This window comes from Ursus americanus, chromosome 16, assembly GCF_024610735.1.
Source record: "Ursus americanus isolate L20-20 chromosome 16, mUrsAme1.1.p, whole genome shotgun sequence".
NCBI classification, from domain to species: Eukaryota; Metazoa; Chordata; class Mammalia; order Carnivora; family Ursidae; genus Ursus; species Ursus americanus.
The window spans coordinates 17,760,138-17,773,315 of NC_142142.1; the positions used below are offsets into that span (position 1 = coordinate 17,760,138).

General features: G+C 39.0%; 1 protein-coding gene across 8 annotated transcripts in view; it reads right to left on the minus strand.

Annotated features, from left to right (window-relative positions):
• The window catches only part of DLG2 (discs large MAGUK scaffold protein 2), an 857,148-nt gene that overhangs the window by 420,767 nt on the left and 423,203 nt on the right, over window positions 1-13,178 (minus strand). For 5 of the 8 annotated variants that reach the window (XM_087868197.1, XM_087868200.1, XM_087868199.1 and 2 more), the window contains exon 9: window positions 2,572-2,727. The exons of the other annotated variants lie outside the window; for them this stretch is intronic. In XM_087868197.1, coding sequence (XP_087724323.1) covers window positions 2,572-2,727 — 156 coding nt within the window. The remainder of the gene's footprint in view (window positions 1-2,571; window positions 2,728-13,178) is intronic. 8 annotated transcript variants of the gene reach the window in all.

A 13,178-nucleotide genomic window follows, 5' to 3' on the forward strand; every position in this document is an offset into this window, starting at 1 on the left:
TGGTGAGACCAATTAGGAGTCTATTGTAGGTGGGAGATAATCAAGGCTTGGGTTCAAGTGCTAGAAATAAAAGTAGAGGGGCATGAATAGACTGGAGATCCATTTCGGAGGTAGAATCAATAGGATTTGAAGATAGACTGAATGATGGGTGTGAGGGAGAACAGGTGTTAGGTATGATTCTCAAGTTTTGGTTTGAGCAATGAGGTAGATGAATGTGCCATTTACTGAGTTGGGAAAGTGTGGAAGAGGAGAAAAGTGGGGTTAAATCAAGAATTTCAGTATCAGTGTATTGGTGACAATGTCACTAAAATGGGTATATATGTGTGTATGTATATGTGTATATGTGACTTTTTTTTTTTTTGAAATGAGGGATAAAATAGGAAAAAAAAAAAAGAAAGAAAGAAGGGGAAAAGGAAGGGGACAGAATTAGACTAGAAAATAGAATTCCCAAAGGGGTGATGGAGGGTGAGGGTTGGAGACTGGGGCATATCAGAATGGCTGAAGGTATATAATTGGAAACAGACATATTCAACATTACACCATAATTTTTTTTTAATTTGGGAAAAACAACAACAACAACAACAAAAAAGAAACCCCATGGTCTTCATAATACAAATTACAGAAAGCAAATTGCAAAAGAACTGTATCTGGTAGATCCACATAAAAGGTAGATTCTACCATCTGCTTATTAGTGAGTTTTAAGAGAGGGATGCATCAAAACGTACAGTAGGATGCAAGGAATGTGACTTTTAGGTTCATCAAAAAAGAGCATGGGTTATTGACACTGAACCAGAAGGGAGGTGAGAAGAAGGTAGGATAAAAATAGAGAAAGGAGAGAAAAAATGAAATGAGTGGAGAATTTTTCCAGCAAGCAAAGCCATCTCTGCCATCATGCCTATGCTGATGCAGGTGCTGATGGTCCCCTGGGTTTGAATCCCAGCCCTGCCACTTATTAGTGGATAATCTGGGGCATGTCAGGTAACTTCTAAACCTCAGTTTCCTTACTTATAAAATGAAGATATTGATAACATCTGTTTCATAAGGTGACTGTCAGGGTTACAAGGTATAATTCATAAGAAGTACTTAACAAAATGCCTGGCACAGAGGAGAGCTCAGTAAGTGTTAGCAGACTTTGCATAGCTGATTTTAGATGCCTAAATACCAGAAGTCATTATTGTAGGTGTGTGTGCACCTTCTGCTTCCCTATGGCTATGGTAACTTTGCCTTCTTAGCTTCAAAATTGAATAGTCTGCTGTATCAATAAGTCGTTTTTATGATTTGTTAAAAATATAAGAAAATTTAATTAATATTTATGAAGCATTCTAAAATGCTATTAGGCTTCAATTGTTGCAAATTAGTGAAAATGCCCCAGCTGATTACATGGCCAAAAATGTGTTTTCTCATGTATTTCTAGAAATGTTATGTATAATTAAAATTTGTTATTTAACTCCTCTAGAAAGGCCAATAATTCACATTTAACTTTTTCTCTGAAAATATAAAAAAAAAAAACAGAGATGATGTTCTAAGGAGACCCTCTTGATATATCCATTTTCACCTTGAATCATTTAAAAATTTTTATTTTCTTGATCTTAACAGTATTATGAAAACACATGAAGGTATTCTATCTGAAAACAACCAGAGAAGTACCTCATTATATGTAGGAACATCATGATTGAGGTTTAAACGGAATGGGAACTACCTTATAGAACCCTAGATTCTCCTTTTATTACTCTCCTCTCTCTGTGACTTTTGCTATATGTAAAGATGAGGTTTTATTATTTAGCATATATTTACTTTAGAATACTGATACAGAATTATATCTAATCTTTAGCCTTAGAATGATTTGTTTACAAAGTTGTGGAAAGACTCAAAACATTCTAAGTCAAATCTAAACTTGGCATTTATTGGCAATATCATACCGAGGGCAATGCCTTAACTTCTTTGAACCCTTGTTTTCTTATATAAAATGGGAATAACTAAATAAAGAGAACACGGTAAAAAGCTACCATGATAACATACCATAAATGTTAAAATTCTTTGTCGTTAGATAGAACCAGCTAATTTTGTAGTTTTGGGCAAGTTGTTTAATACCTTAAGGAGTCAACGAAGTAGTGGTATTAATTTAATATTTTCATTAAAATATTAAATGGCAATAATAGTACCTACTTCTTTGGCTATGTTATGCCCGGAGAATAGTAAGTGATTATTAAATATTATTCAAAAATATACTGAGTACATGCTCTTTTATTCTTCTGTACGAGGGAAATAGTGCTAATTAAGTTCCAAAATTAATTCTTCTGGAAAAATATAATTAATACCTTATTAAAAATGCATGGGAACCAAGAACATTTGGAAAACCATGTGATCACGTCCGAGTGCTCTGTGATCACACTAGGAAGAAAAAAAAAGGCAGTGTTCTTAATTTCTCCCATTGCACTGAAGAAGCAGAACATCTCTCCACTGAGGAAGATGTCAAGTTCTAGAGAAGTGAGCAGAGGTGGATTCTACCCATTCATCCTTGTGGAAGCACATGCAATTCGAGAAGCTGAAGTGAGGAAGCGCATGCAGTACCTGGTCATCTCAGAGTCAGGGAGCAGGCCTAGGTGGTAGTGGGGGTAGGGAGCTGAGAGAAGGAAGCTTTTGTCACACTCAACAGGGGAATAGTGCCTGGGAGAAGCAGGCTTATCACACAGTTTGTTCACAGTGCTGTAAACAGGTTCCGGAGGCCTGGTGACACAAGAGGAAGAGAGAGAGACGCTCAGTTAGCAAAGACACCCAACAACTGTGCAACTAGCAGCATTTCACCATATGAAAAGTAAACACCCCAAACAATGCCTTAGGTTTTGTGAGGCTTGAAGAAAAAGTCTTTTTAAGAAACAGTCATCTCTGGGTAGAAATGAGAACTTTGGCTGACGTTGGGCATGATAAAAATTCATATGCCAGATACCTCAGTGGAGTCATAGTCAACTTATAAATGTCACACCTTTTTGGATAATGTTGTCTGAAGTGCCAAACTTTGGGATCCTCTGACATGACTCCTTTTTCAACGTTCGTCTCATCTTAATTACAAACTTTATAGAGACCTTCGTGACCCCATTAGCCAGGACATCCTGTTATTTTTCACAGCACCCTGTCCATAGTTCATAATACTTTTTCTGAGCATGAAATGATCTTGTTTGTTTTAATTTATAATTATCACTCTCACTACACCATAAATTAATGAGGACAGAAACAACATTTATTTTGTTAACCACTTAGGGTCAGTCCACATTCCATAAATATTTGTCGTATTCACATATGAATGAATAAATTGATAAAACTTCACACATTTATGTCGCAATTTTTTTTGGGGGGGTGGCCTCACCTAGAAGTCTGATTATATGATCTCAGTGATTCCCTTATATATTTACTTATACATTGCCCCCCAACAATTAGTTTCAGAGAGTTGTCTACCAAAAGGATAAGTACTTTAGTAAAATTTCTACTAAGTGACTTACTCTAGAGATACTAAAACATTATCTAAAATAGCAACATCTTTTAGTTGTTACAAACATGCATAGTAAGATAGATAAATTTCAGCTATAACTTTTGCCAAACATGCATATATTACAAAGTCCTTGGTTATTTAAAAAAAAAATCTCACAACTTTGTACCCTGCTCTTTTAACACATGGTCTGAAATTGCTACCAGGATCTTCCATTTAAGGTAAGAAATGAAAGATCCAAATTCAAATGGAAGAACTATCTGTCAGTCTGGGTGGGAAGGTAAGGAGAGGGTCAGTAAATAGGGCAATGTCCACAAGGCCAGACCCAGGTGAGGGAGAGAGCACCCCTTGGGTCCACGAAACATCAGGGGCAGCAAGTGGTGGCCATATCCCTGCACAAAGGTGCAGGAAGTATAGGTGGCGAACTCCACGAAGGCAGAGTCCGTGTTTTTGTAGCTCTCAAAGGGGTCCCTGGTGTCTTATGCCAATGCTTCTTGAACAGAGCAGGGGAGAAAAGAGGATAAGCAAAGCATTAAAAACAAACTTTACCTAATTTATAGTATTTCTGTGGGCCAGTCACGGCTTAGACACACTATCTAGAGACTTAGTTTCTTCCCTTGCATAACATAGCAAGGGACGCCTTGATCTGTTTGTTTTCTCCAACACAGTAGAGGAGCTGAGGAGTGGACAGGAGGAACCCGGAGGCTTATTTTTTCATCCAAATAACTACCTCAGTGGTAAGATGAGCTGCTTTATAATGGAGCTGGCTTGTTCTATCCCAGGGGCTAATAAAATAACATTGACAAGAAGAATTTTAAGGTTTCTTCCATGAAATAGCCAATTTCGCTCCCCCCCCACTTTCAGAAGCTAGCATATATTCTTGTTCACACAAGTGCTTCATTTTCAGAAAAACCGAGTAAGTTTGTCAATTTCTGTTTATCAATTATACAGAATACACACAATTCATAATGACAAACAGCAGCCCTTAGCTGCCAAAAGGCAGCTGTAAGATCATTTTTAACAAGTGTTTTCTATCAATTTTTATAAGTAATTCACACTGTGTCAAGTGATGTAAAAGGAAAGATGCTTTCAGGTATCTACTGAAATACATCTTTTAAAATGGTCAGATATGATACTGTTCTTGATTTTGAGGGGGGCTGTTTTTGCTTTGTTAATATACTTGGCTTTAGGAAGATTTATGTATATTTTTATGGTTTTGGAGACAGAAAGACCCATGATGCCAGTCTGATAAAGAAAATTGGCTTGGGAGATCACAGTTTTGTCTGCACTGAAAATGGGGTTATCCACACACAAACTCATCTTGAAAAGGGCTTTGTATTAATGTGATACATAACCACCAATTAAATAAGATATGAGGAGGATTGTACGAGCTCTATGGGAATTTTTCTGCATAAGTTATCACAAGAGGACCTGATATTATTTTCCACATTTTTTGCTCTACAATTGAGTCGCCATGGCAGAGAAAGCTGGATTGCCTCCCAAACATCCATTTACTCCTTTTTCTCTTTTTAAGAGAAAGCCAATTTTCCATTAGTCACTTTTCCTGTAGTAAAACTTTATTTCTCAGTCTCCCTTGTAGGTAGATGTGGCCCACTGAAAATGTTCAGCCCATTGTAATTGGAGCAGAAGGGTTTTGTGGGACTCCTCTGATAGCTGCTTAAAGGGGAACTGACTTAGCTAGGACACCTGTGATTTTGCTCTTTCCCATTTCCTCCCTTTGCTTACCTGGAACCTGGATATAATGGCTGGAGCTTCAGTGGTCATCTTGGACCATGAAGCAATCTTGTGAATTAAAAAAACAATATAGATGGGGAGCAAAATGGTCACTATGTCACTGATGATAAGGAGTGATACTATTGCCACTTCTGGAATTTCTACCTCTGGATTTCTTTTATGAGAGATGAAGTATGTTTATGCTAGTGTCATTTTTTTTGTTATAAATGGGACTTAATAGTAACAGATTCCCGCAAATTGTAACTGATAATCTAATACAAAGAAATAACTATAGATAGGGCCTACCAAAAGGGGCTAACACATTTATTTATGTTAGAGGTCCATCTGACACCTTTGGTATACACCGAAAAATATAAAGAACACTATTTTCTGGCTTTGTTGAGAGCCTGTGACTGTTCGGAGAACCCACTGCATCTTTATTAAAAAATATTATATATGTAAAATGGTAACTGATTTAAACTGCCAGCACAGGGCTTAAGAATAAGGGAATTAATGACTTCTTTTAGGTCATAAAATATTCTCATGATGATGTCATTTCAGTTAACATTGTGCTTTCTGCCTAGGAGGGCTGATTTAATTTTCTCAGGCTGCTCTTCACTTGACAGACCAAGAAAATGATGTTACCAATTTTCTCCTAGTCCTTTTACCTCAGTAGAACTGTATTTTGAAACAAATTATCAGACTCAGATCTGGCTAATACATATATTAAGGAAAAAATCCTACTTGGATTGTACTCAACGAAATAAAGAGGAAAAAAACTTCCTCTCTGAATACTACAATAAATTAAAGACAATAAAAATTAGGCTCTGTACATTGTCCAGTGTTTAACTCTTAAGACTTTTACCTATATCCTTTTGGATTCGTTTTATGGACATAATATTATTTCATGACTCACTTGTTTTAGTAGATTTGGTGTTGGGGGCAGACTTAGATAACCTGAATTTTAGAAGAAGGACCTTATATTTTTGCCTACATTCACATTCAGAATTTTTTCATGGTGGATTGATTCCTTGCCTAGGCTTAATTACTCATGATTCAAAGTCTGATTAAAGCAGAGATACAGCTATTGATACTGCAGGCTCACTTATACCTATTGTTCAGTCTTTCACCCCGTATTTATTTACGAGTTATTTTGCACAGTCACTGACTACTGAGTGGACATTTCCAATCCAGCTTAATTGTGAAAACACTCGCTATTTCAGAAGATGGGTAGATGAAAAACACCAAAACATGGGGCGCCTGGGTGGCACAGCGGTTAAGCGTCTGCCTTTGGCTCAGGGCGTGATCCCGGCGTTATGGGATTGAGCCCCACATCAGGCTCCTCCGCTAGGAGCCTGCTTCTTCCTCTCCCACTCCCCCTGCTTGTGTTCCCTCTCTTGCTGGCTGTCTCTATCTCTGTTGAATAAATAAATAAAATCTTTAAAAAAAAAACATCAAAACGTAACAAAACACTTGACAAACTTGACAGAGCCTTCTTATGATATTCACATATTGGTTGTCCTCTTACAACCAAACCACTAAATTAAAAATATCAGTGAGAATGTCCTTCCAAGTGGCATAAAAATGGAGTTGATATTTGAAGATTTCTACCTTCTAGGTTCATTATGGTCCTAGGATTCTATAGTGAATTATGTACCATATAGGCCATGGTACACTATCCAGTAAGTACTACAACAAGCTACAGTCTAAGCATTGGAAACAGCATATAGTAGGTACTGGAGAAATATTTCTTGGAACAAATGGATTTTTTTTTAAACTAGTCTCCATTGAGAGCAATGAAAGAAGATTTCTGGCTCTTTCAAGGAAGCCCTAAGTTATGCTGAATCTTCTAACTCCACTTAAAATTTTAGGACATCATTAATTCTCACGGGTTATCTAGAAGGATAGAAACCCCAATGGTGTCGGAAACTACCGGCTTTAAGTACTTGGTGTGCACGGTTCACGCCTCTTGTGGGGCAGGTTCGTGCACCTGCAAGCCTGGTGGCAGCAGCGCCCCCCCCCCCCCCGCCCCGGTCCTCTGAGAGTCACCCCATGGGCTCAGGGCACGGAGACACATGAGTTCCAGAAGTCCTAATGCCAGCAGTCGGCATTCTTAGTCTTTCCCTGCAGTGACATTCTCTGCGACCTCTCCGCCAGACAGATGAGAAATGCCAATTTATGAGCTGTCATTGGGATCTGGGTGGCAGGAACAGATGCCACCATCACTTCACATTTATTCAGTAAGGAAGTGCCACGGGGAGATGACTCGAGGCAGCGTGAATCAGCCAGTCTCAAACTGAAAGAGCCTGTTTATCCTCTTAGGAACCTCCAGAGTCACCTAGGTCAGGAGGTAATGAATATGGAAATCCAGTCTGAGGTACCGCCTGTCTCTCTTCTTTCTGTAGATGCCCCCAGAAAGGGGGAAAACAGTTAAGGATATGAGTGTGATCTCTAAGTGAATTTATAAACAAATCATTTATTTTGCTGTCCACTTATCGGGGGCCATAGATAAATGGCTTTGTAGTCTCCAGTGTTCAGCCTTCAGCATTTATTTGCATATCTATGGGTTTATAATTGCAGGCTCTTATAGCATATAATTAGCACACCCTGGCCCTTGGTGACCTCTCTCCTCTGAACGCCATTAGCACTTGCTATTTGTTCAATGTCCTTGGCATTTTCAGTTGCTAAGCCACAATGATAGTGCAGAGGGAGGTGCTTCAGCAAACCCCCTCCTAAACCACCCTGTCTGCGCCTCTGCAAGTGCCTCTTCCCAATTGTCCCACGTACTCCAATCCAATTCAGTCCCATACTCAGCCAAAGCTGTTTGGACCAGGATTGGGACTCTGATTCTGCAAACACGACCTATAGGACCTGGAGTTTGTGGGGCGGGGAAGCGTAGGCCAGTTGGATTCTGCACTGAATGTGAATCAAGGAGCAGCAGAAGAAATTATCAGCTGGTAGCACGAAGGACAGACGTAGACATGTAGACGATAGCTGTGGCTGTGTCCACTAATTACACTGAACCATAGAAAAGCTTCCCAAATCTTGTTGCTAAAGTGTCTAGAGGTTCCTTGATTCTAGAAAACAGTCTGTGTTCACTCTTTAAGGGACTTGTTAGGGCTCATGCTATTGAATTTCTTTGCTGGCTCCCATATGACATTAGATGTGTAATGAGAATCAACTCCCACCTCCGACGGTATTCCTTTACCGGAGCTTAGGTCAGATCTTTTGCTTGCAATCAAAAGAGTGAAAATAAAACAGGCACTCTGCTTGTTTTTCCTGTCCTTTTTAGAGCACCTCAACTAAACTATGCCACTCAAGGACAAAAGATAGAACCTCGGACCCCTCCGTAATTCCATAGTACCTGAGATCAATACCTAACTGATCTTGTCTTTTATTTATTATGGATTCTTTTGCATTATTTTCTAAAACATTGCATTAAAATACTATCTTAATTACAGAGTTTTTTGGTGCCCCTTAAATTTTGTGCCTGATGTGGTACTTCTCTTGCCTCACCTTAGTCCTAGCCCTGCCTGTACCAGAGATGAAAAATGTTTAATGCAGTGATGACAGTCATTGCTAATATTCATCTGCGTGGTGCCTGAAGACAGGTCAAATGGATAGGACTTCCTTCCCTTAGAGGTAACAGTAATACTGACTCACACTCTATTGAATTTTCCATTCTCCGTCAAAGGGACTGCTTTCAAAGCCCAAAGGCCAAATCAGGCAGGGCCCTCACCTCATTATACTGTCATATTTGGTACACAGGCCTCCTTCTTTCTCTGATTATTAGCTCTCAGAGGATCAGGCCTAAATCTCATTTATCTTTGTTTCTATATTGCTTTCCTGAATGCAAGAATATATGAGTGAAATACTGTCATAGGAAAGAAACGAAGCTGGGGGGCAGGGAGAAGGAGACTGGTATTTTTTATTCTCTCTTCCTGAGCTAGAATTAAAAGGAAGAGTCAAAAATTACGGAAGGAAGGATTTTGAGTTATATATTTGTACACTTTTGACCATAAATCTGTCATAAAGAATGATATGGATGAATCTGTAAACTGCTCAGATCTTCCAACCCTTGTCCTGCTGTGGCCTTCCCTGGCCGCTTTGAAGGTAGCATCCAGCCCTAGGCAGGAAATAGAACCAAACTACATAAATGAATGGCATCTGGGATGCCAAACGCTTGGGTGCCTAAGCATCTGGTATCCGGCTTGGCATCATTTGGAGAAAAAGGTGTTTGGTTTTTAACCTTACAAGTGTGCCTCATGTTCTCCTTTACACATAATGCACTGTTTTGGGGCCAAGGATTTGGAGAAGCAAACAAAAAATGATTGAATTCTAGGCCTGAATTCTGGGGAGCCTAAAAGTAACTAGGAGATAAAAGAATACAGGACCAGGTTGTGAACTATGTGGCATAACAGGTGGCCTAGACATTATAATGAGAAGGATTAAAGAAGATGCTGACTTCTCTTACACTGAGCATTAAGCAGAAAAGTGTCAGCCATTTGGTGAAGGTGCTATCAGAACTCAAAGTAAAACACTGAGAAATGCGGGGAATGAATTGGTCTAGGTGATGTGTAAGAGCTCATTCATCTCTCTCATTCAAAGCACCATCAGGACTTCCACCTTTGAGTGATGCCTATTTGCACTATACTTACTTTTCTAAAATGTAGCTTCTTTCTTTTAATGATATTAGAAAGCCTTCACTGTATATCAACAAAGTTGTTAAGCTGTAAAATTATACCCAGAGGTAAACTATTACAAAACAGTGTGGTGAGTGCAAAGAAACAGAGCTAGGTTTGACTCTGGCTCTTCCAAATTTTACCCTGTGTGGTCTGTAGTTTCTTAACTTCCCTGAGCCTTGGCATTCTCATCTGTAGAGTGGGGATAGTAATGGCAGCCTGAGGGGAACATAAATCACCTAGCTCAGTGCACGGGACACACTGTGAGTTTACCAAATAGCAGCCAATATTTTCTTTTCTTTTCTTTTTTTAAATGAATTTGACATGTAACATTGTGTAAAAGTCCAAGGTATACAGTGTGTTACTTTGATACATTTATATATTTTAACATGATTACTGATGTACTGATATTTATCATAGTACATAATTATTGTACAGTATTATTGTCTCTATTCATTTTACTGAGCATTAGATCTCTACCACTTTTTTGCTACTTATTACAAGTTTGTACCTTTAGATACTGTCACTCTTATCTTATCCACCCCCACCATCTCTTGGTAACCAGCATTTTATTCTATTTTTTTTTGTTTTTATTTATTTATTTTTTTATCTTGGACTGTGGGGACAGTGGGAGTTGAAAACACCTAGTTCTCTTAAAGAGCCTAAGGAGACAGGAAAGAAAATGCTGTGGAGGTAAGGATTGGGTTGGGGTGAGATGAAAGAGGGCCTTCTAGGAAGTGGTAATAAAGAGCACATGCTAAGTTTAAGGGGAATCTAAAAACATGTCCCATTCAGAAAGTTTAAGGAGGCTTCAGTAGGAGACAAACTTTAAAAGATAGGCAGTTCTTGAGCACAAGTCTAAAATCCACCAGTGATGGAAAGCCATGGCGATTGGTGCTCTTCCCACTGAATGCAATGAGAGTTCAATTACTTGTACCGTTCATGTTTACATTCATTCATTTAATCTATATTTACCAAAACCTACCCTATACCAGGCCCAGAGACAGGCTATATATACATACACACACACACACACACACACACACACACACACCGTAGTAAGATAAAATGTTCCTCTGCTAATTGAGCAAAATCTTGTTTGCAAGGAAATTTGATTGCAAGGAGCAGAGAGACTTATTTGAGCTGCTGCAGGTGACAAGACATATGTACTTGGGAATTCAGGAAAAGCTGCACTGGTGGAGCTCCGGAAGATGGGATATAGTGAACTGCTTCAACCCTAGAGATTTCCCATCAAGATGACACCTTTTCTCTTTGTGCTACTTCCTTCTCCTCTCTCTAGCCATGACCTTCTTTAACTGGTATTTTATAAATGAGATACTCTCTACCTCACTGTTCCTGATGCTCTTAGTTTCTGCTTCCTAATAACACTAACTTGCACATGGCTCACGATGGACCCTCTTGTCTCCTTTTCATCATTACCTATTAGCTTCATTTTTCACTGACAGGTGTTCATTCGGGCTGCCTCTTAATTAAAAATTCCTGAGAGAACTCAATAGACCTAGTTTGCTTTTTTTGACTGAACCACATTGCTGGGTGCTGGCTAGCCTCTGGATTGGCATCCCTTGGGTCAAGTATGCACTCTATTCATTTGCTGGGGGATGAGCCACCTGACCCTTTCAGTTTTGCCCTTCCAGCAAAGATGTAGTCTCGGCACAGCAGTCTGAAGTGAGCTGGGCATTCCACTGGTATTGTTAGATTTGGCCTGTGGATAACTAAACACATCTTCATTATTTCCGGCCAGTACTATTCAAAAATGGTATAGTGAAAGAAAGCAGGATCATTCTTTTTGGATACAAATTTGAAAAAAAAAGGTTGAATGATAAAAAAAAATATGGGGAACATCACAAAAGTCCCCAAAAGAAGGCCCAAAGCTTAATTATCTCCCTAGGGTTTCTGCTTAACATGATATTAAAACGTTTACCTCTACAATAATTTTCTTTCCTCAGAGGCTCCAAGATTATTTATATCTGTAACATCTAAACCAAAAGCTTCTGGATCTGATAAGATCTTGAGTTTTTAAATTCACACCTACATAAAAATTTCTGAATATGTTTAGTCAAATCATATCTTCTAAAATAGAATGCAAAACATTAATTCCGCTATCTACTTCTGTATGCCAATTTTACATTATTAATACAGTGTCTGTAGGGGAGAAAATACTTAACACCTTTAACTGAAAGAAAGCTCAGCTTGAATACAACAGCAGCTCCTAGGAAGAAAAAAATAATGTTTGAATATAATTCTCTACTTATCAACAGGAAGGGTGAGGTGGCTTTAACCAAATCACTTAGATGGATTTCTTTCCTATCCCTTTGTGATGGTCCATTTTCCTCTCTTTCATGCAGCTGTTATACCATTTACTCTTCTGGGCCTGTTACTGCAAGCAGGGGATAAAGATTGCTTTATGGCCAGAGAGAAAGGATAAGACATCTGTAAGAACGAGAGACAGCTCTAGCACCGCCTTGCTCTCTTTGGAGAGGACCACCTGCTAAGAAGGACTTCTACTGGGATTTCAGCCCAAGATGTACACTGAGGACCTAAATTCCCTTGAGTAGATGCCTCATATTACTTCGCAATTTACACATACTGATCCTTTCTTCCAACCCTGTATTTGTATATGTAAATGTATCAGTTGTTCATAGTTCCTAAGAAGGGTCTCGCTCCCATTTTCTCCACAAAACGTTCTGAAGTATACCTGATTGTAGATTTTTCTCCTTTCCAAACTCCCATCCAGTCTATTCTTAATGACTGCCACTTGGTTTTGTACTCTGATGTATTTTAAATGATAAAAATAACATGTATCTTGGGAACTTATAGGAGGCCGGCCCTGTGTTACATACGCTTTATGGATTCTGCATCCTGTCCTATTCCCATGAATCCTAAGATGTATATAATAGTATTAGCTGCAAGGCTTAGCACCACCTTGTCTCCCCTCACATGGCTGACTTGGTGGTGGGGCTGGGCTTTGAACCCAGGTTATCTGGCTGCAAAGCCTGCGTGTGTAATCATTATGTTTTTGGGTTTTTTTAAAGCATAAACTTTCCTTCATGGGTCTATATTCTTGGTCATCTTGGCAATTATAGCCCTTATTCTAAAGGCAGTAGAGAATAGAACCAAGAGGGCAAGCTGTGAGTCTGATTGTCTGGATTCAAGTTCCAGCCCCACAACTTTTCTAAGCCATGTGATCATGGGCAATTTGTTTACCTCTAAGCCTCTGTTTCTCCTCCTGTGAGCAAGAATAGGGCCTACCTCTTACG